This window comes from Numida meleagris, chromosome 3 (genome assembly GCF_002078875.1).
Source record: "Numida meleagris isolate 19003 breed g44 Domestic line chromosome 3, NumMel1.0, whole genome shotgun sequence".
Classification (NCBI taxonomy): Eukaryota; Metazoa; Chordata; class Aves; order Galliformes; family Numididae; genus Numida; species Numida meleagris.
Genome location: NC_034411.1, coordinates 38176371 through 38202660, shown reverse-complemented (window position 1 = coordinate 38202660; position 26290 = coordinate 38176371). Strand labels below are relative to the sequence as shown.

The window sequence follows — 26290 nt, the reverse complement described above, 5'->3', positions numbered from 1 at the left end:
GGGCGGCGCGGCCCCGGGAGGCTGGGACCGGCGGGGCGGGGGGCGCGGCGGGAGAGCGGCGTGCTCTCCCTCAGGGAGGTGCCGGGGGAGCGGGGCTTCTCGTCGCTTTGTGCACGGGCGCGGCGGGGAAGCAGGGTGCGGCGAGGAGCAGCCGGCAGCAGCCGCGCACCTGGCTGCCGCGGGGCTCCTCCCGCCGCCGGCAGCGAGCTGTGCCTCGGACGGCGCGGAAACCCCCTGAGGGCCCCGCTCCTCACTGCAACTTTTATTTACGCACGGTACCAAAACATCAGCGGTGACGTGAGATCCTTATATAACCGTGCCGAGGAGGGGCTGTCTACCGGCACATCGCTCTGCTAGCACACACGCGCTGCGTTCCAGATTGCTGCCGTCTGGAAAAATCCTCCTGCGACCGTAGAGCCGGGGCACCGCACAGCGCTGAGCCCGCGGGCCGTGCTGTGCTGCTGGGTGCGCTGCCCGCCTCAGTGCCACAGCCCCGCGTCCCCAGCGCGCCCTTGGCACGGCTGCACGAGGGTATTTCATTCTCAGTGCCGGGCTTTGTCAGCCTTGCCTCTGTGCCTCTTCATGGCTCCGTGGAAAGGAGAAAGGGCCTTGAGTTAAATGGGAGCACTTCGCGGTGAAGGTGCCTCAGTACAGCGCGTAGAGCTGACGGACGTGGTGGTCCCACAGAGAGAGCCGAAGGAGGGACGCTGCAGCTGGAGCAAGCTCCCAGACTGCAGCAGACCCCATTCTGCCTGCTCCTCCCTTGGTGGCAGCTCGGCCCTCCTACGTGGCTAATGGCAAGGCCTCACAGCCGTGAGGTCCTGCAGGCCTGTCCCACCTCTGGGAATGGCTGCCCTCAGTTGTGCTTGGCATGCAGGAGGCACAGCAGCAGCTGAAAGCTCTCCTCTGTGATTTGCGTTCTTGCACTCAGCACATCTCAGAAAAGCTAGGAAACAACCTTCTGGTTAATCTTTGTGCAACACTACAGTTATCTGCAGAGGGTCTCTTTCAGAAAGGCATGGTATAATAACAACACTGCTTTCCAGAACAATCCTTTATTCATCCAATAAAGACAAGAAGGTGCTTCACTTTGGCAGAGAACAGCATCAACATGACAGCACTCAAAACCAGTTGTGTTTCTGAGTGGAATACTTTATTCCAGCAAGGAGTCTGTTATTGGCTACAGTCCCATGGAGGACTTCAAACAACTGAGGTGTCATTACCATGGTAGGATGATGGCCAAGAAGCAATGGTAATATTCTTGGTTTTGGGAAGGCATTTAGGAGCTGTTAATAGTCCAAGCTCCATCTCACATCTAACCCACAACCACCGCTTGCTGGAGCTATGTAGCCACGAGGGTAACCTCACCCCGATCAGATAGGTTTCAATAATGTTAGATGAAAGAGAGCATAAGATTACTGATACCTTGCAAAGTTGTTCATCTCTCTGGTCCTTCTGAACACAGACAGCAAAGAAAAAGGTCTCCTTGACCTTCTGCATGGTGAATCTACCTGAAAAAGCAATGTGGATAAATAAGCTTCTCAGAAGCTAATGTATAAACTAGAAGTTTTTGTGTAATAGCCCTAAGGGTTAAATGAATGCTTCCTGAAGCTATTCTATCAGAAACACATAATTTAGTCATTGAACCTCTGTGAAGTATAATTAAAAGAAAGGATTGAGTTTGTAGAAAAGAAGTCTAACTCTGTTCTTGAAATACTCAAGCTGTGAAAATGATTGGAAAATGTTTAAAGTCCTTTCTCACAGCTTAATTAAGATTCACTTTTCAACTGGAGTAAGACATTGGAAGGAAAATCAATGACTTTATCATATGTATGTTGGATATAAACAGAAAGAAAAACACCTTGGAAATATGTCAGCTTTATTGTGTTTGCATACGTAAACATATTTAATATGCAATCGAGTGTGTATTTGTCAGCAAACACTAGCACTAGGTAAAGTATTTGCACAAATATGCTATTGGTATTAATGGCTATTTACACTTGCCTTGCCTTTCAGCAGGTTCAGCTGCAGAAATAGCAGCAGGTCCAACAGCTAACGTTGCTGTACATTTGTCTGAATTCCTCATACTTAGAATGTCAGGTTTCCTCCATAGGCAGGTGAGAAATTAGGAACTTATTTATAAACATGTCCAGGAGTTATAATTACTAACAGACAATACAGAGGATTACATTCTTTAATACCTTGCTTTCTATACTATAATATACTCACGATGTATCACTCAGTCAAAACATATACTCATATTTTCATTCTGCTCTTTCTGGGCAGATGCACTCTTGTGATATTACAGACTCGGATTGTCCCTCTGGCACATGAAGCACAGCACAGCATGTTGGGCACAGGAGCTGGAGAGAGAAGAGACCAAAATGTAAGTCCCCAGGCTGCTTGCAAACACAAGATGCTTCTGTTAAATTTGCATAATGTCTCTGGGCACTGTCCTTTCTGACACACCAGAGCTGCAGTTGCGTACCATGATCAGCCTGTCTACAGCATTCTGATTTTTAATGTTTGTTGGCCTAGGTATATAATTATCATAACCTACACTCAAAACCTAGACAGGTTCACTGTGTATATCGAGGGTTACCAATCCTTTCCTTCTTTACGATCTCCAGAAGATATAGATTTTGTTTTATTTTCCCAAATGGAAGCAATGCCTCCCTGCCTCTCCTTTCTGCTTTCAGATCAGGGTGAAGTACAGAAGCAGGTGAGTCCCTGGGCTCCTCTTCTTGGCTATTAATGGAGTCAGTATATTTGGGGTCTGCTGAGGACAGACGAAGGAATTCCTGTGAAAACAGACCTCTGGAAAGCAGGCTGTCTCTCTGAAGGGCTGCCAGCTCATACAGCTAGCAGCAGGAAAGACAGGTCAACAGTATGTGACCAGGCAAGACTAAGGATTGGTGGAGAGAGGAAGTGAGATCCCATTAGAAAGCTTTGCACAGCGCACAGTATGCAGCTGGTGTGGCATCAGGCCTGTGCTCATTTGTACACTGGATTGAAGCAAGCATCTAACAATGTTTTGCCCAGGGCTACTTTCCTTAATAGTCTCCCAAGGGAGACTTACTAGGCACAAAAAAAATCCAGATACATTATGACTAGTGATTCTACTCTGTGTGCCCCCTTATTCAGAGATTCAAAGAACTAAGAAGGTCAAAAAGGCAGCATTTCCTTTACAGAAACCACATTGACCAGACTCTCCATAGCAATAGCACAGTGCTTCAGGGCTTGGCTGCAACAGAACTAAATCTTGCAATCCCTTCATGTGGTTGATATTAAAACAACCTGTAGCTAGGATCTGTAAGACCTACCAAAACTAGAGCACTGGGGGGTGTCATAAGTTGCACTGGTTTTATTTCGGGGAATTTATTTATTTGTTTGTTTTTAATGAAGGCTGTCCTGTGCTTCCCAATTGAAGAACGGAGCTTCTTGAAGCTATTTCACTCTGTTGCTGTTTGGGCTGAGCGCTGCAGTGACAACAATCTGGCTCACACTGAAATTTGAAAAGTTGTTTGGTAAGTTTCGGCGAAAATAATAATTTTGGAAAAGTTGAGGAAGTTAACTAAGAACATTAAGAAAAAATGCACTTGTTTGCTCTAAAACTGTCTGTTATTTTGCTGGCCCCTTTTTTAAAATTCAGTTTTAGCATTTCGTGTCCATATGCAGCAACGCCTTTAAGCTTTGCTGATTTATGTCAGCAAGACAGCACTGTAACTTGTTCTTCTTTCTGGATGTTTCATGTGCAGCAGTTTTAACCATTTTGGCACACGGCTCTGATTTGTGGCTGGAGCCACAGTGTAGAATGACTTCTCTGAGATCCAGGAGTGTTCTGTAGGGTCTTCCTGCCACTGGCATCGCAGGAACCTGGCACTGGAACAGCTCTCGCATCATATTCGGACGAAGATAATCCACATTCCTCATCTCTCTTTCCTTCATGGAAAGATGGAGCTCCACGTTTCATTTCCTCTCACGAAGGGGTCACATGAGCATCCTGGTGACAACAAGTCGCCATGCTTTATTGTAGAGGGGGGTAAATTAGAATATCCTTGTAATCTTTTGGCAAGAAGAGGTCGCTCAGTTTTATTTTTGTTAATCAGAATCAGCCTAACCTGCACAAGAATTCTAACTCCCACACAAAATGGTTTTGCAGAGCGGCACATTGATCCAGATCGATCAATATAGCAATAATAATTTTCACTTCTTAGATGACTCCTTGTCATGATCGCAACGATCAAAAATATAGAAATAGACTCAAAACTGCCTGCATGGTAGCAGCAACATATTGATAGGCAAAGAACAAACGGGAATGTCTTGCAGAGGTCTGGATTAGCCTGAAATAGCTGATAATCAGCCAATAACAGCCAGCCACGGGGTCAGGTACTTTGTGTCTAGCTCACAAACAGCTATTTTTAACAAATGGTAGAAAGGCTTGAGGGTGTGGATATAAGGTTAGGCATTCCAGGAAGTCCTGCTGAGACCTGTGGCAGCAAGTACGCTTTTTAATCACACGGCTGGCAGAGAGTTCAGCTGTTGGGGGTATTACAAGGCAGATTGGCTACATGCTATTTATCGTCATTTTACTATTAACTGTCATTGGATAGGCAATATGCAGGCTTATTTCTTAACAAAAATATTTTTACGTGACTGAGGGCTCTTTTGCCCACACAGTGCTTACCGTGCTTAGAATGGATGTGCTCTGCAGGAGAATGCACCAAATGGCTGACTCATTTGTTTCAAGAGATGCCATGTGAATGAGGTGGGACCATGAAGGAAGCGGTGTTACAAGGGTAAGGTAGGTTCGTTGCTGCTCAGGAGGTTTGGATTTGTCATTGCCTCTGTGGGATAGCACAAAAATCACAAAACAAAGTATTGCACATTGCTTTATTCCCTTAGTTTCTGGGCACTCGGCTTGCAAAAGTCACTCCAGTTGTAGTGCTGAGGAGTTGTAGCTGAAGCTTGAGCAAGTGGGAACATTGTTTTATGAACTGACAAAGCTAAGCACTCTGAGAAGGGAGGGACTGGCAATTTCACCTGTCCTACTCAGCCTCTGCCTCAGCTTCCCACTGTACGGTAGGAGTAGTTCCACGCTCTCGTTCCTCCAGGGTACTGTGGAGATACTCTCTGAAGCAATCAGTCATGAGCACCACAGCGAAGTCCGTCAGGGACTAGTTCTGCACTGAAAGCAGAATTTGTGAGTAAATCAGGCCTGGGGCTACATAGTGAGTAAAGACGCCAAAACAGTATTGAAAAACTGCTCATTAACGGAGCGCTGCCTATACCGTGCCTTGTGGGAATTCCTGCAATGTAAGTGTGTAATAGTAGTGCATACAAATTAGAGGGGCAAATGGAAGATGCATAAGCAAATTTAGCTCTGACATTTCTTAAATGACTGCTTAACTTAGCTACTTTAATGATCTTTTAATATATTTTTGTCTTCAGATACTGTTTTAATATCCATAAATGTGTTCAGTCTTGTTGCGAACATTTTGTTTTAAGCTGGTATAAGCAGAACTGTTGTTTTACAGGCTTCTGATTTTTGTCAAATAGATATTTAGTAGCTACTCTCTATAGCAGTTTTCCGGAATCTGAAGCAAACATAAATGTACAGTCTGAGTGAGCAGAAAAGACCTTGAAGAGGATATTAGCTATGATATTCCTTATATTCTCAGTACTGTTTTCACAAAAATCTTAACATCTGAAGTTTTTACGTGATCTTCCGAGGATATGACTGTAGTCAAATGGATACGATTACATTCATGTATCAGCACTGCAGATATGTGGGTTGGAAATCTGTATCTGTTGTGTTCTGGTGAATATGATAGAAGATTCCTGTGCTGTCTTCAGGCAAACCTCTCAGACAAGAATCAGTTCAAGAACCAGGGTGGTGGAAGTCTTTGCAACAAGGAAGTTAAGAACAATTTTACCGACAAAATTCAAGTGAGCTACACTTGCTGGAGAGAAGCAGTTACCCTGTAAAGATTTTTAAAGCCAATGCAACTTGAAAGATTTTTGAAAAGTCACAATGGTCCTTTTCTACAAATACAAAGTTAACAAAAAGTCTGGGTCATCCCTTTCTTTCACTGAAAAGAAAAAAACATTACAGTGCACCTCCTCAGAGTGTGCTATACGAAGAACAAACGGCTGTCGTACGCAGCCTAAAGTTCAAAGGCACAACAGGGTATAGTACAGTGAGAGGATACATAACAGGCAGATTTTTGTGTGATGCCTCATGCATCTCCAGTATAATGCTGTTCTGAACATAGGCGGTGACCTGTGTTCTATTCTGTCTGTACACTTATACTCTGTATAAGGAAAAGTATTTCCTAGACGACAATAACTGGAAAAAATACTCTGAAATAAAATTAAACAACAACTAAACAAGCATCAAAAGCAACAACAAAATTAAACTGAAAAAAAAAAAAAACACACCCAAGAAAATGGAAGCCAGGAACAAAGGAATAATGCAGCTCTCGGCCACATGAAAGCTCTCACACAGTTCTGCAAAGAGGAAGGAAAGCAGAATTCATTACCAGAAGCTCATTGTACCAGGGCTCAGGGCAACCACATCACTGATGAAGGGAGAGAAGGGGGAATAGTGGCACAGCTGGTTGCACTTTGGTAATGAAGAAGAGTAATGTTTCAAACTGGAAAATGCAGTTTAAGATGGGAGTACACAGCATGACACACCCAAAGATTGCCACAAAGTTTTAGTTATTTTTTGTTTGTTCTTTTTAATTTTTTCTTTCTTATGACCTATTTAGCCAAACTGCATATTCAACTTTCATTGTTTCCTAAATTGAGAAGTCTGGAACTGAACTGCATGGCTGAAGCACAACTCAGAAATTACAGGTGATACCTTACCTAATGCAGACCATGAAAACTGAAGTGCTCACTGTCTGACATACAGTAATTTAAAATACTCTTTGGAGGTCATTCTAGTTGAGGCGTGATATTTTTTCCTGTCTCAGCCGGCTGTTTATCAGTGTATCAGTAGGTGGCAGTCATAGATGATCCTGTACAATTTCTGCTTCATGAAAGAAATTTAGGAAGGAAAAAAAAGCCTATTTTGGGGTAAAGTTGCTCCTTTTGTGTGTTCACAAATAGTGAGTGGTGAAAATCTGCTTCACGCCCTCATAAATACATCTTCCTATAACAGACAGAAGAGTTCTTCCCGTAACAGTTCTGGTATTTTTAGATGTACTCAATTTAATCGTGCCATAGTCCTGAATTAAATTAGATGCAAATACACAATGTATATTTCAAATACCATTCTCCCCAAAGATTAAATATGCAGATGCCTTTAACATTTCATATAGCACTTACTTTGGTAATTTTGCCTGCTGTTTTTCACGCTTTCTAGTACTATTTAAGGCAGTGTAATGACGTAAACTCATTATTATTACTTTTCAGTACAAGAAACCTCTATTTCTTAGGAACCACCCCTACCCCCACATCTCCTCTAGTCTCTTTGAAGAAACAAATCCAGCTTCTGATGCAAACCCCAAGATGAGCCATAACCGTGGCATTTTCTAGGACAATATGGATACAGATTTTTATCTTTGTACAAAAAAGAGATAGGAAAACCAATACATCAGGTCTTTTCAAAGTCCATTTTTTGTTCCTCCTTTCACAAAAGAAATTCAACTGGATAAACAATTGCTGCATTAATGTTCCTAACTGTTCTTTCCTTCTGCTAGAGTTAATGGTATTGTTGTAAGTCATTGCAATAAAACATCATTGTCCCATTATTCGCTGACAGGTTCTTTGTTACAATGCCTCTCAGAACCTGTTGGTAACAGCTCCTGCATTTACCTTTGTGTCACTGACAGCAAAGTTTGTATTTATTTTCATCTGTAGTGTGATACAGAATGGCTTAACTTAAATTTACCTTCATTTGTTCATCTCCTTTCTCCATAGTGTTGTGGAGCCGAGCTTAAAAATCCTACCTACTATCAGTAGCCCAGCAGCCCGCTGCTCATTTAATGCATGGTGTAGGAAACAAAGAAGAGGAACTTGATATACAGTAGAGTAGAAAATAGTTTCAATATTGAAATAATTACATTCTCAGTTCAATATAAAACAAGGAGATTAATCTAAGGAATGCAAAGCAGCCAGCCCCACAGATGATATTGATACATAATAATTTACTGTTAATCTACCCTTGGGAAGTCTTATTTCATCAGAGCACAAACATGAGGAAGAAGGAATGTGAAGAGGCTTGCTAATAATGTCAAAATGTTCTTGAATCCAACTTCTGTTCCAAGTTTCTCATTCCATGAGATGACAGCTGCAACTCACACTGTTAACACCAAACATGCATTTGTTCCCCGGGCCTGAAATACACAAGTAACAAGTCTAACAACATATGAAATAAAACTCTTGAGAGAGATGAATGCAACACTGGAAGGGTACCTGGCCTGGTCTTGTTCTCACTGGAGTTACTGGGAACCAAATCAGACAGTTTGATGAGGATAAAAACTCACTGCTTCTGCCTTTAGAAAACCTGGACAAAGCCATATTCTGGAGGGCTGGTTTTTTTATTATTTTTTGAAAACATGTTGTACTTTGTGAAAGAGCATTTATTTAATTTTAGAAAAAAAAACTTCAAGAACTTTTAGGTATTTGTTTGTAGAGTTTGAGGTAAAGTGAGCATGAAACTCAAATATCAATAGCAGAGTATCTAAATCAAATGTCAAAGCAGCAAAGAATACAATAACGACAAGGACATTTTATGGTTTGGAGGAGTTAGGGGAAAAGACATTCTTTAAAATGTTGATTTTTGGACCAAGTTGGCATAAAAAAGACAGATGATGTCCTTTTCATCAGAGTGACAATATTCTGATGGTGTTGATGGTGTTCTATAATAAGGACGTATATCCCTATGTGATCCAAAGATGTTATATCAATTATTTTGAACTGCTTATCTTCTAGGTTTATTTTTAACATTTTTTCCCCAGCAGTTTGCTGGTAGTATATGTTCATTCAAGGAACTAGCAAATAAGGTGCAATGATACTAGAGAAGGCTTTCCTGTTTTCCAACAAAGCGTTACGCTTATACGTTTTAACTTCTTCAGGTACATTATAGACATCTGCTATAATAAATACACAATTTACAGTACTCAGTGTGTCTCCTTCCTTAACATCAGAAGCACGAAGCCACCCTAATAGATAATTTTTCTTTTAAACTCATGAAATGATGAAAGAAACCAAAAACATGGGAAGCCAGCTATTAAACTTATAAGGGATTCAGTACATTCACAACGACTTCGAGAAAAGCTTTTTTTCTTCTCTTTTTGCAGAAAAATCTTACGTCCAAACCAATCAGTCACCTTTTCTGAGAAACACTGAATTTTTGCAGATACAGCTCTTAAAATGAGTGATGTTCGAAGCTATCGCGAAATGCTTCAGTCTCAAGACCTCAGATGTTAATTAGAAGAAGAAAGCAAGCTATTTGCACTACTGTAATAAGCTGTGGCAATTTTGTTATCTTAGACGAGAGTGTTAATGATGAGCCACAAATGCAAGTTTTTACAAAGCCTCTGAGAATTAAGCAGTGTGTCCTATATTCCTCTCCCTTGCTGTTCCAGTGAAAACCATACATGCAGAAGAACAAATGAAAATGTTGTCATGGTGATCAGAGCAGTTACTGAATCATTTACCGTGTAGGAAGGATTCCCTAAAGAACCTTATTAAGCATTTTGTTGCTCCTTTTTAACAAATGTTTTCAGAAAGCCATTTTTATTTCACTGTTGATGAAATAACGACTCAGTAAGACAAAGCCTGTTTCTCTACCCTCCAAAATAAAGCTGAGCATGACAAGCATCAAGAAATATTCTTGTTAAAAGTTAGGAGTGGGAACCAAGACAGAACCTAAATAAAAAGATCTACTCGTGACATTTGAATGTTTTTCAGAATAGTTATTGTGAAACAGCTCTGCGCTAACTAGACTACTGATGTCCTCAGCTGGCGAATGAATAAACAAACCTTTAAATGAAAGGCATCATGAAAATCTATTGGTTACAAGGAATATGATTTTTTACGATAATACTACTATAATACGCGAAATGTTATTTTTCAAAAATATTTCACAATCAAACATGTAGGTTCGGTGTTTGATCTGGTGAAGGAGCTAGCCTGCAGCAGAACCCCAGTCCAAACCCACCTGTGTGCGCTCTAGTAGATGAACGCAGGGTGGCTGCATCATATTTTTCAAGTTATTGGCAAAGAAAGCTAAACCTGACCAATGAAGACATCTTGTATTTCTCCTGCACAAAACAGTACAACAGACATTGATAGAAAATGCTAAAAATACATTGAGAGGCAAGAATGTGCACTTTGGGTTAAATGCAAACTTCATTCAACAAACTGCCAAATTTTCAGCTTCTAAATTGAAAATGTAAGTATATCACAACACTCTGAGTACCTCAACTTGTCTTTGTCTTGCAGGTACTTATGGCACAGTGTCAGCGGTTTACGGGTGTTTGGCATGGTGGTCTCGATGTGTATTCTGGAACAACCTTGTTTTACTATTGCTCTCTGTACACATAAATGGTGAAAGCATGTGGAGAGCTGCTTAGAAACTGTAATGCCCCTTTCAGTACTGAGCAGGGCTGAATTTACACCCATCCGTGAGCACCTCAGGAAGACATGATACATTACAGTTCAGTTAACTTTCTAAAATAATTTAATCATCGTCATTCAAAATTAGATGCAAGAAGCCGTGCTTCCCCAGAGTTTTATTGATGCAGTCCTAGCATGTAACTATACATCTTCATTTTACTTGTAGTTACAATACTTCCTTACTGAGATTGTTTTTGTAGTCAAGTTCATTACAGTCTTCACAAAACATATTTATAAACATCACTTGCTGTATAAGACATTGTAGATCACTGGCATTTTTTCCTTAATAGTACTACTTGTGGAAAGGTCACACTACTCTTTTTAGATAAAAATTTGTAAAGGCAAATGAATTAAATTCACCTCCCAAAGAAAATAAGAATGTTAAAAATAGCTTCAGAGTCCGTATGACTCATTTGGGTCTCAGAAAAATCTATGACTGGCAAAGATATCTACAACTTGATATGGTACTCGATGCTTTCATTAAGAACCAAGGAATCTTTATGAAAACTGAAATGAAACTTGTGCATTGGTCTGAAAAATAAGGATTACCTTGGGTTTTGGGTTTTTTTTTATTTTTATTTTATTTATTTATTACCAGAAAATGCAGTACCTTCTAAAAACACTGTCATTCTAGGTTAAATATTGATATCTGAGGAAAATACGCTAAATCCAAAAGCATGCATCACTGATACCAAATTTTAACATATTTTTAATTGAAAACCGACTCAAAGGATAGTGCAAAAGAGTTTCTTCTCCCTGAAGGGATTTTCAGATGCAGGCACTGGAATAATAAGGGGATCTTCTCCAATATGAGCGTCACAGTATGCCAATAAGTCTGCTGCAGCCTTGGATACCTAATAGAAGAGAAAAAAGAACCATTATAACACTTAACTCCGAACCACTTGGCAATGTGTAAATATCCTTCATGTAACGTACAGAATTGGAAATTGTCTTAAAATAGTAAACTTCTTTTTTCTTCATGTTATTAGACACCACAGCTCTGAATTTGCTCTTATTATGCCTAGTAAACCTTATATACGCTTTACCTAACACAGTGATGTGGGTGGTAGTGATTTATATGATTAATATTCAGCTTTTCACCTCCATCAGTAGCGAGGTCAGGAGAATCTATTCATTGAAATATCCATCTGCTGACTGGTCATAAGCAAAAGGGATTCTCCATGACGCGTGTGTCTTTGTAGACACGTGCCTTCTGAGGCCTTCTGCCTCAGTTCTTATTCCCAGGCATTAAAACAGCAAAAGTTGGAAAGTTTTCCACAGACTCTCTCTATCCTTTCCTCATCTGGATGTGGAAAAAAAGATCTTGAGGCACATGACAATGGAAATGGAATTAAAAAATGAAATAATAAATCAGGAGTAAAATTCAATACTAATTTGTCATAGTTCTCATTAAAGCTAAATGAGATAAATCAGACTATTATCTTCTGTTTAGTAAATGATTTTAAGTAATGCTTCACTCATCACATTAAATTTGATCATTATCTTAATTTTTTTAAGGTTTTAAAATAAACAGTTGTAAGGTCTCCAAGTTCTTAAATCTGGCTCATGCTTACTGTGAAGTCCTATAGGATTGTAACAGTGTTTTGATATTCAAGATATTTTGCAAGAAATGAAAGATGAAACTACTTCAGGTCTAGCTAACATCTGCAAACTTTTGCAACTTTGTGACTTGAGAATGCTGTGCTTCAACTGTTGGTTTTTTTTTTCCCTTAAGAATTTAGGACATACATACACATATGAATTACTTCTGTTCAGTCTGCAAGATATTTACAATTATCTGCATTTCTTTGCTTTGTTGAATTACTGATCTTCAGTATCATGGTAGAGTGAAGAGGATGAGATAGTCTTTGCAAAGTATTTCCTCTGATCACCGTGACAGATTCTTCTCAGTCAAGCACTGAAATCAGCATGTTTGCACAAATATAGCAAAGAGGAATAATAAATCTGATTTCTGATATTTTAATGACAGGTGTGTCATCACTGTTGGCTTTAGCTTCCCCACACTCCACTTGCTTTGGCAACAGTCCATCCTGTGGTAGGCTTTCGATTTGATCTACAAAGTCAACAGGTGTCAAATCAGGATTCACACAAAATTTAAATTAACTGCCAGAAGATAATAAGTGACTTTCTATCTTTAAAATATGCCATTGTAGAATGCTGAAGCCCAGAGATTTTCTATGGTTGGCATCCCAGTGTAGGCTATCTATCACCTAACTGAAGAAGCAGGTGTGTTCAGGTTACTTAAAATTAGTTTGCTAGTGAATCAGTCTGCGAGACAAAAGGGTGGGCAGAGGTAGAACTATAATGGCTGAAAGTCTGGGAATGCTATACTCACAATTTTAAATTTACACGTGAATTCTTAAAAAGCAGATTTTCCAAAGAGAAGCACAATGTAGACTGATTATGAAATTCATATCGAGCCCCAAAAGATCAAAAGACAGCAAAGATGTTTTTCTGTGCTAATGGCTTATGCTGACCTCAGGAAAATACAAACGAGCAGAAAATTCATTCACCAAAGAACTTAACAAGTTTCTAGTTACTGTAGGAGGAATGTACCCCGCAGCATCTTGGAGAAGTATTTTCAGGTAATGACAGTCATCAGTATATTCATTTCCACTTTTCTATTTCTATCTTTCAAGCTCAACTACATCTCTCAAATTAAGGCAGTTCTATGCTTTAGTTGATTTATTTGGACCTGACCTCTCTTTCATTCAAACAGAGCAAGTTAAACTCTGAGCCACAGGTGCCCACAAAAAGATTCAATGGCATCTACAGTTCTATATCATAATAAACTTAACTGCCAATAAAATCTAAAGGAAATATACTCTAGTTCTCTAGGTCCTATATAATGGGTTTATTAAAGAAGCTCAGCATAGCCATCTTCAATTATTAAGGTACCAAATAAGTTCATTAGTAAATATTTTATTCATGAAGCCAACTATCTTTTTAAGCAGAGTGATCACAGAAGACCAACTTTCACATAATTGTCATGATTGTTCCACATATGGATAAGCTGCATCAGCTTTGTTTTTTTTCTGTGGAAGAGAAGCACAACTTTAACTATCATTCTTTGAAGATGTAAATCCAGTGATATCATTTTCTAATTGTTTCTCTACATATTACTGTGCTTCGACATCGTACAGCAATGAAAAGGATGTTTATTAGCGAAAACGCAACATGTTTTTTGTTTTTTTTTTAATATCCAAAACTCTACTCTGCAGGTAGGAATGCAAAACATCATGAAGCAGAGACACTTTCTTCAACATCACAGTGTTTAACTCAGAAAAAATTTTGCTTTTAGTCAAACCATAGTACATGGTACAATTTGCTGGAAAACCTGCAAGAAGGTACTGAGGAACATTATCACAACCTCAGCTATGTATTTTAATCCTTTAAGCAAGAAAAGGTGTGAGGAGGAGAAATCCTCCCACTGGGATTACACTGGTTATGAAACTGAATTATAGCAATTTCTTCACTGAAGAACTGGAATAGCTCATGTTCATGCAGTGGAAAAATGACCACTTAGTATGAAGAGTTAAATTAGATGATCGCACAGCAGCAGCAGTGAACACGTTGCCAAGATTGTTCACAGGAACCAAATTCAGAACGGTGGCCAAAAAAATAAAGCAAAATATAATTTTGCCTCCAGTACATTTCCTGCTCAGTGTGATTATTCAGAACAACAGTGGCAGAGGACCTCTGCATTACACATTACATTAAAGCTACAGCGTAGATAGATAGCTTTTTTTAGCATGTGTCAGCATGCAGAGGTAGCCCAATGGCCAATACTATGGTATGTTACCACACAAAATAATATACTACTCACTCTATGCCTGCCACAGAGGAAGTTAAATGAATCCCAGTCTACCATAGCTTCTACTCACCTTTAGGGGAATACTGTTGGGCAGTTTCTGGTCAGCTTTTAGCAAGACGTAAAGTAAAAGCATCTGATTTGAATATTCAAACAAAACTAATACACATTTATCTTTTCAGCTCACCTACACAATACAGCGTGCTCTGCAGGTGCAAAGTAATTTATACATACTGCAGAAGTGGCTAAAAAAATATTAGACTCCAGTCTGATTGATGAATTCTAACAGAAAGTCAGCATTTCATTTTCTAAAAATATTTTAAAATATATAGGCAGAGGGGATGGAATATATCAGTATCGCATCAATCTCATATTTTTTAAAAGTGTATTTATTCTGTGTAATGATAAATACGTCTGCTTGTCAAATTACCAAACGAAAAAGCAAAACAAAAACAAGACAAAAACAGTCAACTGTGATGCTTCTGATGCTTTGAAGAATTAGTCCTGGGAGGACTGTGGAACTTTACCATTACATTTTAGGATAACAGAGGTGATAAAAACAGCCAAAGCTAGAACATAATCCTGTTAGCTGCACTAATAATTACAAGCTTCAATGACAGGGCAAAATGCTGCAATTACTATGTCATCTCTCTTGTCATGGATTGTGACTAATTACCATCTTTGCTTACACACCCACTCTGCTTATCCTTTACATCTAAAACAAAGAGATTCACACACATATATTGCCTATCCCACCTCGTTTATCTCCCAACACTATTCAGAACCTGTTAGGAATATTTTCTACCTTCTTGAAGAAAAAAGAAAATGTAGTAATAGCTGATATGCTATGATCCTTAATGTCAGACCACTCCTCCTTGCTTTTCTGCTCGTGAAGGGAAGATTAAATAGTGCTTTATTCTTGGGACAACTGTGATAAAGCACCAATATTATCTTTGCTTTCTCAACTTTACAGCTTTGGTGGATGCATTACTCTACAAGTCATGAGGCCATTGTTCTTCCAATTTCACTTCCTGTTTTCTAGCTCTGAATCTGCACCTCCTGCTTTCTATTTACTTTGTTATAATCCCAACCATTCCTTCTGCAGAGAAGTAAGACAGGTTTGATTTATGATCCTTTTGGGATTCTTAATGTTTACAAAAACCCACCAAAGTAATACACCTTTCAGCTACCAATCCACATGCCAATAACTTCATCCTCCCTTTTTAAGTTGTCCTATTTCTTTCGCACTTCAACATTGAGTTGTTTTTGTGGAACTTCAAAACACTGCATTGCTTGCTGCTCTGAATGGTTGTAGGACCAGATTTAAAATTCAGTAAAAAAAAAAATCTGGAATACAGTAGGGAATGGATAACTATAAATGTATTTTAACTACAAAACTTTTATTGAGCAGACCAAATTGTTGCAACTGCTGTCCACAGAAAACAAAGTGCCTCTGTGGTAGAAAAATGAGCTGGAACAGTTGATTTCCCTGGTCAATAATGTAGACACTTTGAAAAGTTCCTTTTTAATGTTAACAATGTGGCCTTGTCTACTATGGGAATAACTACCTGGCTATTAACTTGCAAAAGAGAGTCTAATTAAGTTATGTTGAAAGGACTGATCTCTTGTTAAATGTCTAACTAGTTTAAGAAGTAGTAACAAAAATAACATTTCTCTAACTTTACAGCTATGACCTGAAAACTCAAATCTCCTGTTAAAACCATTTGAAGTCTCTTGGCAAAATTTGCCAAGTACACACTTATTCGTTTCAAAGATTAAAAGGAAAACAGATATTGAAATAAAAAAAACAACCTCTTTTCATAATCCCTCATCTACTTATTCAAATACATTCTAGAAATCAAGACATCAACCTTTTATGGATCAGATTTAGTTTGTATTAGTATAACATAAACATTCGTTATATATTAGTTATTCATTATGTTATCATATATTTAAGAATACTGAAATGTATTAACTTCTCTTTGGTGTCTTTTTTGGTCCCAAGATGAAAGGTAAAATAATTACACTTGTAAGCCAGATGATTGTTAGGTCTTGCTAATACCTGTGTTCTTTTTAATTAAACTAAATGCAAAAAAAAAAAAAAAAACCTATGTAATTCTTACATATGTAATTAAGAATGTCATTATACATCTACCAAATGAAGCTATCTGCATAACTGTGCTAATGATTTCATACTTGAAAGTTATAACTTGATTATATAAAAGCAAGTTTAAAATAATCTAAGGATCAACAATTCAAATTACAAGAAACTAACCCACATTTTTCCAGCCCTTCCCTCTTCCACTCATTAACTTTCCTTCTTGTCAGTTGTGTTGTTCACACGGCAGCAACATGACCTGAATCAGGGACTAATTCAACTGAAAACTAACCTGCATGGTTATGCTGAAAAGGCAGACCCATACTGAAGGAAACAGAAACAGCCATCTCTATGAGTGTACATCTATTCTGTAATAAATTTGTCAAGATACTATACAAGATAGAAACTACAGCTATGCAAATTCAGTTGTCTCTGACAAGACAACAGTGATAACTGAAACAACTGAAATTTATATTTTTATATAAGCAAGACTGAGTATTTGTGTCAGTTGTACTAATATTTCTGAGTCATAAATACCGTTTTTCTAATTGGTGAATTTATGACCTGATACTGTCCTATTCCTCAACACAGAATTTTGATTTCAGGTAATCCAGTCTTTTTGGAGTATTATAGGGAATCTATACCACAAATGAATTCAAATGAAATGAACTCAAAATATCAACAGTACGCCTAAGTTTACCTTCATCCTATCCATGTATGCTTCCATTTTTAATTGCTCCACAGCTTTCCTGGCTTGAGATATATTGGTTGTACTGTTTGACGTTAGTTCCTTCATTTTGTTTTCCCTGGAGGAGGCAAAGTTGAGACAATTTAGAAGTATAGCTAGCAAATACACTAATTAGCCAGAAGACAGTTATCAAAATCTAAGCAACGCCACCCCACCATACTGACGCTGCCAGGCTGTAGGTTATAAACACAAATCAGATATCATTTATACCCGTTTCCTTGTTCAATAGTACCTGATTGCATCATGTATTTGCATCTTCAACTGCAAGCATTCAGTCTGAATTCTGCAAACAGCATGTAAATGCAGATTGCACTGCCAGTATTTCAGTGCAGAAATTGTCACCCTGGTTCAGAGTGTCAGCAGAGAACAGCTGTTCACAAACTGACTTTTCAGTCATTATGCGGTTTGGCTCCATACCCTAATTACACCTACTAACATGAGAACAAGATCAGAAACATGCACAATAATAATGAATGCCACGCTGATCTCGCTGAACATTGGGAACGGAGATATTTTAAGATAGAAAAAGGGTCAATATTTTAACAATGAAATTAAGTAATTTAGAAATGAAATAATTGCGATTGAGAAGAAATAACAGAGCGGTTTCCAAATTTTTCTTGCAGATCTCCAGTGAAGTAAAAAGACAAATAAAAACATATATAGCATACTATACTGTACATAACCTGGTGAACTCCAGGTCAAGCAAAGAGGTTGTGCGGAGTGACTCTGGTAATTACTCCCTTGCTTTTTAGTGTTTTCTTCAGAGATGAACAGATTGAGACAACATCTCAAGTTGGGCTCGCACAGGAATTTAATAGTTCAGACCTACTCATTAAGAAATACTTAAGCATCAAGGCTAATTATCATGCACAGGGCTGGCAAGTCTTTTTTTCCACATCACTTTACAGCTCTCATTCTACCACCAGTGCTAAATTACTGAAAACTCTAGCACACAAGCACGTTCTGCTCACCACCTCATGTTTACAAATACATGCTTTTGGTGCAGCTCTTTGTTTCAATTTAAGAGCACTACTTCTCAGAGCCACTGTAATTTCATTGAATGAACCAGTTATTCAAAAGAGTAGTCTAATGGGTTGGTCCTGAAAAAAGTTTGACCTTGAATGTACCCGGAGTTTTAAAAAGAATTGACTAAAAGCAAAGAGATTGTTTGTATAATTGTCAGCTGATATTTTTTGATTGTCAGCCTGATCCTTTACAAATCTGGGAAATGACTACCAGACGTCTGAACTGAAATGAGTAGGGCGCATGTGGGATTACTATGGGCAAGCATACACATCTGCTTTGATGAAGTGACAGGAAACGCTGGTTCTGTACCTCTTCTCATCCTCAGCCTCAACCTCCCACTTCTCTGTTTCACACCAAGTTGTTATATGCTCCTACTGCTTCTCTTAGGGAGCTGCTGCAAAGTGTGCTAAAGAAAGCACTCCTGTACATGGTTGTAACGGCAGCCCATGAGGGCAAGGCCATGCCTGGTTCAAAGAGCCAGTAGAGTAAGGAGTGAAACACATTTGATAGCTTTGATAGCAAAGTATTTGATAGCTGTGCATGCCATTTTTAAGGGCTGTTAGTGGATTAATCTGAAGGATTAGTGAATCACAAAGTTAAGATCTACTGAGAAAACTTTGGGAATAGTGAGGCCACGGTTGGGGAATGAGTGACAAAGTCAGTGGAGGAGGAAGATGTCTCTGTGCCAAAGACCCAGCAGCTAACAGTTATCTTTAAGTAAGCTGGGTTTTTTTTCTGCCCTCAAGTAGCAGCATTTCAGAAGTCTCCTTGGTCCACAGATACTTAGACAAAAGAATGTAATTATTGCCTGATCTGCACACAAGCTCTAACAGCATGATCTGGTCAAAGAGACACCTAATTAAGGTAGGTCCGTATTTGAGTGGTTTTCTTGAATTGCTCCTTCATAAGGGCATGAGAGCAAGTCAACTCATTACCATGCAGTCCTCAATGTTGTTGCTAGATCAAATAAAATGAATAACCCCCCTGGAACCTTAGACTTCCAATCCACGTGCCCTAGGTAGTCTGCACAGTACTTGTATAAACTTGGGTAGAAGAAATACTACCTTAAATTATATTGTGTGCCATAATAATATATGCCAACACAAAGAACACTTTCTCTACCTGTGTATGCTATTTAAATGGAACACAAGTTTCTTCCTGAAATGCACCCTGACTAACTAAAACTGCGTTAGAACACAGGAGCATTACTTTTTCTCTCGGCCTTTGTTTACAATCAGCTAACTTATACTCCTCACAAAGAACAGGATTAAATGCATGTGGAAGAACTGGCTTTGCAGAAAACGCAACGTACAGTACAGAAGAAACACCGCAACCAATCCACCAGCCAGTCTTCAAGCGGCGTTCAGGTGTGTTTTGACTTGCAGTGGACAAGCAGAAAGGCTTCGAGGCAGCCAGAAGAGCACAAGGTTCTGAATTAAAGCTCATCTCTGGGCTTCCTCTTTGACCCAACCTCCTAGCTTTTAAGTTTTGACCCATTTATAACGACGAGAACAAACACATTTATCTTTGTTTACAAAATGATACTCCCACAAATATGAATCACTTAAATGTTATCATCTTCATGGTTAGACTAATAATGACCACAGAAATGAAAAATCAAAGCTAAGTACAGAAGCATGTCTCCATTTGCTGTAGCATGAGTTGAGAGGCAAACAAGAAATCTGATTTTGAATAATGCATTTCGGTTAAACTGAATTAAGCAACTGAAACTCCATGAACAGTGCAGAGATTTCCAGATGTTCCTAGCTTTTCTAGTAAATTTAATCAAAGTCTAAAACTTACATGCACTAGAGCCAGAATATGTGAAATGTTACTGGTTGCATCAATGCTGGAGAGAATGGTGTTTCCAGTAATTCCACCTGGTTTTTAAGCACCTAGTGAAAAAGGGATTCCGTGATGATCACAATGGCACTGAAATGCTTTTAAAAATCCAAACCCCATTTTCTCAAGTGATGCCACAACTATAGCACATCCTTACCTATATTCTGATATAACAAATGGGGGAAAAAATAAAAATACGTACTACTCTGGTAAATTATTTCTTTGTGTCAGAAAACAATCAGAGTAGAAGGTTTCATAAATAAACTTCAAAAAGGAAAAAAAAATCTGGCCACAGGTATTTCAGCCACCATAGAAGATTTCCATTTTTCCCTAGTAAGAGGCTTGTTTATACCCTGAGGCACAAACATGTACCGTGTTCCAAATCCTGCTCCTATCCTGACCTTTACACACACTTAAATATTTAACCACTGTATTTCTGGAAGCGCTTAGCATTCATTTAAGTATCTAATCTGTTTTTTTCATATAGACAGTTTTGGTTCTAGAACTTATAAGGCAGGTTTCTTCTGTTTGACATTTCACTTCGCAAGCTAAATATACCTCCGCGTTCCCTCATTATACACAAATACAGCATCAGCATATCAGCTATGACACTATCACATCTTAAGTGATGTTGACTATGAGAGTAGTTCCCATTCTCAAACCAAACTGTGATGTCTTAGTGGATTAGGCTTTGGCTGAGACTCCTTAGGCCCTATGATATCCTCTAATAACCTTACGCTCAGTATTCTTTAATGAAACAACATTGCTGCTCAGAAATAAAGCTCTGGAGAGAAAAGAAATTTTAATAACCAGACGGTCTGTTACATATCCCTTCTCTGAACATTCATTCCCTAGGGTCAGATGAGAACTCCTCCAGCCGTGCTCCTGTGGGATCTCTGTCTCAGTGTTCAGCTGCAGCCTGCATCCTGACGGACAGCCCTGAGCACTCTCTGCAGCGCTCCCTGCAGATGCTCAGGTGTTCTCCAGGCCTGCACGCTCCTGGGATGGCACACTAACATTTGTATCCTACACGGTGGAAGGATGCTGACAAGGAATAACTGCTCCCCATCTTTTCAGCTACCTACAAAGCCTCAAACCGGAAAGTGCTCAACTGTGCTCGCCATGTTCATTCCTGCTTGTTATTCCAGCAGTCTCCTATTAAGTTAGATCGATACATAGGTACACAGGCTCTGATAGTCACCGTAGTTACAGTAACCATGTCAGTGAACGGACTATGTGCAGTCTGCACGTTACTGGTGCATGCCAGTAGTGCTAGATCATACAGGAGCTCATCTATCCAGAATATGGTTAGGCAGTGTGCTGGGTTCATCCATCCACTCTTGATGGCTTTTTAAGGGGAATGCTGACCGCATTAAAAAGAACAGGGGCAGCAGCTACGTGGCCTTTTCCAGCCGAGCAGTTACTGTGGGCTGACACCGTGCTGGTCAGCCATATCCTAGCGCTCCTCAGGCTGTGCAGTGACATCCTCCCATCCCGCCCAGCTGAGGGCTTTTTTTCTGTTAGATTTTTTTTCCCCCGCATGATCTTCATCCTTTTTTTTTTCTGGATGCAGCTAACTGATTTGTGCCAAAGATTTTACTCACAAAAATGCTTGTGAAGAGCAACTTTTCTGCGTTTGTTTATAGAATAGATTAGACTGTACCCTAGAGCACTTCAAAGGCCATATCTTCTCTTGATAACCCAGGAAGTTACATCAATATTTGCAGGTAAAGGTTGACCTTGTGTAGGTAAGATGTGCAACGTACATTTACCAAACCGTCTAAACACTTATTAGAGAAAATGCAGAAAGAATCTGAAAAGCTGCATAACACAGAAGCAATATCCAGTTTCAAGCTCTATGGTACAGTTTTCTACAATGAGATGAAGAGCTGCGCTGCAGGCTTCTCTTCTTACACCTCCAAGTACATCTGTAAACCCAAAAGGGTATACTGTAGAACTAAATCTAACCCCAAATCAGACTGTTGGATTCTCTTTTCTTTCAGCAATCAAAAAGGGTGGACCCAAAATTACTGAATGTTATGGCCCACTCCAGATCTTCTGGGATTCCCATCTCTGCAGATCGCCTTCCCCATGAGCCCTGCTGTACAACATAACGTTAATCCAGGCACAGACATACCTGGGAACAGTCCCTGAGTCAGATGCGATGACAAACCAAACTCAAAACAGCAGAAAGAGCCCATATGTATTTACCCACGTGCAAACGCACCGGGAATACAAACAGAACATTTACAGCCTCGCAGCTGTTCCGCACCGAACCGACTGATACCGAAGAGTTTCGGGGGAAGTCCACCCCCTCTGAGGACACTTTGTAGCACCGGCAGAAATGGTTACCGGGAAGGCTGCTCCTAGCAAGAACGAGAGAACATAACTCTCATCCTGTTAAGTGCGCTGGCTTCACCGGTAACTGCAGAACCGCTGAACTTAAGCAGCTCCGTTTCCATCTGACACCCCGCTGCGTGACACCCAGCTGCCAAGCTCGGAACATTGACGTGCCGCGTTCTGTAGGAGACTACCAACTCGCTTCTCAGCGCTCCAGCACCCAAGGAAGCAGCTACCCTCGCAGGGACAACGTTCTGAGGCCGCCTGCGGACCACCTGCACGCACGCACAGCCTCGGGCAAAACACCAGGGAAGAAGGAGGTCTGAGGTACAGGCGAGACCCCCCGCACCCCGCTATTTCGCTTCCTTGGCCGAGTTTAAGGTGCTCGTGAACTTTTAAAGAAACATACAGGTAAAACCGACCATTCCAACTAGAAGTAAAGCGGAGAGAAGGAACGCCGCCGAGCTGCGCAGCACCCACCCCGGCCGGACAGCGGCGTCCCCGGCCGTTACCCGCGCTCTGCGCGGCAGCACCGCCCGCAGCGGCCGGGCAGCGCCGCGCACCCGTCCCTCGTTCAGCCCCACCAGTGGGAAGGGGCAGAAGCCGCTTCCCTGCGCCCGGCCCCGCCCCGGGACGGCAGCCTCAGCCGAGCGGCGGCGCGGCGGGCTCCGCTGGGTACCCCGACCCCAACGCCGGCGCCCGGCTGCCGCAGACGGCCGGTACCTCCCGCGGCGCGCGGCTATCGGCCCCGGATCCCGCTGCGGAAGCGCCGCGCCCACCCGCCCCGCCCGGCAGCTCCCGCGCCCGAGGAGCGCGGCGCTCACCGGCTGCCGCTCTGCCCGCGCGTCCCGCGCGCCCGTCAACCGCCGCGGAGCCGTTAGGCCGTGAGGAGCGGCGCGCGCCGCCGGTACCCACCCAGAGCGCGGCGAGGCGGGAGCCGTCCGCGGCCGCGAGCGGCAGGGGCTGCGCGGGTGCTCCCCGGGCACCGCTCTGCAGCCGCCCTGCCCTCACCTCCTCCCCCGCAGGCGACGGCACCCGCCCGCCGGCACCCCGCAGTCAGCCAGCCGCTGGGACGCTTCCAGCGAATGGCAGGGAGCGAACGTCTGCGTGTTTCTAGAGCGCGGAGCTGGCAAAGCCCCTCCGGCACAGGAGCCCGCGCCGGCCCCTGTTCACGCCGAGCAACGGGAGGATGAAGTGAAAAAAGGTTCCGCTGTGGAAAAAAACCCGTTGCTGGGACCTCCGCGAGTTGTGCTGTCACGGCTAATGGGGCACGGCCAAATGAGTCAGCGCTGTAGTGGGAAAAGTATACACAAATCAAATGTGAGAAGCAACCGTAAAGCTCAGCGGCAGTTAACACTGTTAACTAAAAATTTAGTCGGCCCTAAAAACACGCATGCTGACTGGAGAACCGCTATAAGGGACAGGTGTACGTGTCACCCCTCTGCCATAGCCCACTGCCTCTCCTTCCCTCCTCACCAAACACGAGCATTTCCAAGTCGCTTCTCTTTTCCATACAAAGGAGAGCAGTGAAATGCTTTGCTTTTAAAGGTGCTTTGAAGCAAGGACGTCCCCTCCCAAAGGCTGAGTCCATGGCTTTTAGGATGGTTATTCAGGAGAAGGAAAAGCAGCAGGAAAAAGGTAAGCAGGGCGAGACACATTACTGAATGTACATACGTACGCTCACAGCCTTCCCTTCACTGGGGGCCCAGGAACTTGGGCAGCCTACAGGAAAGTTGTTCCTTTTACACGCAGTGGTATTGTCATCGGTCTAGAGAAGGTTCTGTTTACCATGTCAAGGATTTACATGCTACGAGACAAAGCAGGGACTAGGTGGTTCAAATAATCAGAGGTGTCACTGATGTACACAATATGTTTACTGCGGGCGTCACTCAGTTGTGTTAGAAACTGAGGATTTTAGAATTTTCCAGGGAAAGTGCACAAGCTTGGTTTTGCCTGGATCTCTGCAAGGTAGCCAAGCAAAGTGCAAGGGTGCAGTCAGACCAGGCACCAACAGCTCTTGATGCTCTTCAAATAGCTCTCAGTACATCTAGAAGTTCAACAAATGCACAGTGAATTTTTCAAGGTTTTTTTTTTTTTTAAACGCAAGCAACAGCTTTAAAATAGTCTTCCATTATTGTGGCAGAGTAACTGGATGTTGCAACTTTTTCCATATGTGAGAAAAAGAAAACGCCAATATGAAAAGCATGAAGAAAACCAGTCCTTTTGGGACTCCGTTATGAACTTCTAGGGACATGTACCTTACCTGGGTGTTTCTTGGCAGTGGAGGCATCCTGTTGTCTATGGAGTTACAGACTAACCCTACAGTTGCCACATGAAGGTAAACTAAATTTGCAAGTCAAAACCAAGTGGTTTCTTACCCCCCCCCCCCCCCGCCACTGCTCTCTATAGTTTGATAGACTCTTACTCAGTATTCAGGGACAGACTTTTCACTGGGTCTTTCTTCAAAGATAGATAAGGCTTAAGCACAAAGAAGATCCTTAAAGTTGTATTTCAGGCTTCAAGTCAAAGGTTTTTCCATTTTCTTTTTTAAATTACCATTTTACTTATAGAATCTCACTTTTTCCTCCTGCAGAATATTTTATACTGCTTGATTTACTTCTCATATACATGTAGGTTGCTCCAAAAATAATGCTTCCTATTTATTTCCATAGAAAAGACAAAGAGCACAATAATACTATTTAATAGAGCAAATTCTCAACTACAAAACACTGTTTTTCAACACAGTTAACCACCATTAGCTATGCATTTTCAGCAGCACTGCAGAAGAGTTCTTCATTTTGTGGTGTGACAGCTGCACATGGCCATCCAGAATGCGGCTTACCTCTCATGTCACTGTCCCCACTGCTGAAACACAGGACCCACTGCCTCCCTCTACTCACATTCACTCTTTGGTCTCCATAGACAGTCAGCAAGCATCAATGAGTGTCAGTGGTTGCTATTTTTGCCACATGGAGGAATTCAATGCCACACCTTTGCTTCGTACTCACTTCCATGTCAGACATCACCTGGTTAGACTGTCCTTCTGCTGCCATCTGTCACAGAGCAACAAAATGTGACAGAATATTGGTGGGAAGGTTCAACCTCTACTGTCCTACCACCACCATCTTCCTCTGATGTCACGGGCCAGCATAATAAAACAGGAGGCATTACTTCGGGAGCAGTCCTAGTAGTTTTCTACTGAACATCTTTCATTCCTTCTATTTCTTATAGTGAGCTTGTCCTAAACATTTGTCCCAAACTCAGATCTAGGTTCCTTCTTCCCACTACAAGTCAAAATGTAACTATTGCATGGCCTTCCTTTTCTCATTACATATCTCCACAATCAGTGACCCAGGCTCACCACAAAAATCACGCAAAACTATCAGATAGGCCTTGCCACATAGAAGCCAAGCGATCTCAGCCTCCAGCTGCCACCAGCACCATTCTCTTCCTCCTCTTAGTTTATGATCTCTCTTTCCTCCTGAACCCACAGAGGAACTGTTTTTCTACCTTTCCTCAGCTCAGCTAGGTTTTCAGAGAGAAGGAGGATGGCGGGAGGGGGAAACGTCTCTGCTTAGAGATACTTCACTTCCACTTCTAGCCCCACATCCCATGAGAAGGGGGGACACATGCACATACGTACAATTGGGTTTCTCACTTCCAAACTTTTACCCCAGCCTCCTGCAGTTTCACAGCTACATGATGTTGTCCACAAACAGAACTTCCACGCTTCAAGAACCTTAAAAGACCCGAGAACAAGCAGAAAAGGATC

General features: G+C 41.3%; 1 protein-coding gene and 2 long non-coding RNA genes across 11 annotated transcripts; 2 read left to right on the top strand and 1 right to left on the bottom strand.

The window, feature by feature from the left end:
* Positions 15–11006, top strand: LOC110396442. Of its 4 annotated transcripts, none has more exons than XR_002436963.1 (5): positions 15–78; positions 2287–2386; positions 3406–3527; positions 4681–4804; positions 10459–11006. It is a non-coding gene; the product is annotated as an uncharacterized LOC110396442 (long non-coding RNA). The 4 variants fall into 4 exon arrangements; XR_002436962.1 differs by having other exon boundaries at positions 72–275; XR_002436960.1 differs by having other exon boundaries at positions 72–2386.
* On the bottom strand, positions 11319–23649 carry GNG4 (G protein subunit gamma 4). Of its 5 annotated transcripts, XM_021392076.1 has the most exons (4): positions 23242–23335; positions 20140–20231; positions 17263–17368; positions 11319–11486 (listed from the first exon to the last, which is right to left on the bottom strand). In XM_021392076.1, coding segments are annotated over exons 2-4 (237 nt in total). In that variant the 5' UTR covers positions 20142–20231; positions 23242–23335; the 3' UTR covers positions 11319–11357. The 5 variants fall into 5 exon arrangements, with proteins under 5 accessions (XP_021247751.1, XP_021247755.1, XP_021247753.1 ...); XM_021392080.1 differs by lacking the exons at positions 20140–20231; positions 23242–23335 and adding an exon at positions 23530–23649; XM_021392078.1 differs by lacking the exons at positions 20140–20231; positions 23242–23335 and adding an exon at positions 23434–23571.
* LOC110396444 lies at positions 22318–26280 on the top strand. 2 transcript variants are annotated; one of them, XR_002436965.1, is made up of 4 exons: positions 22318–22845; positions 24067–24156; positions 24662–24856; positions 26196–26280. It is a non-coding gene; the product is annotated as an uncharacterized LOC110396444 (long non-coding RNA). The 2 variants fall into 2 exon arrangements; XR_002436966.1 differs by lacking the exon at positions 22318–22845 and adding an exon at positions 23795–23944.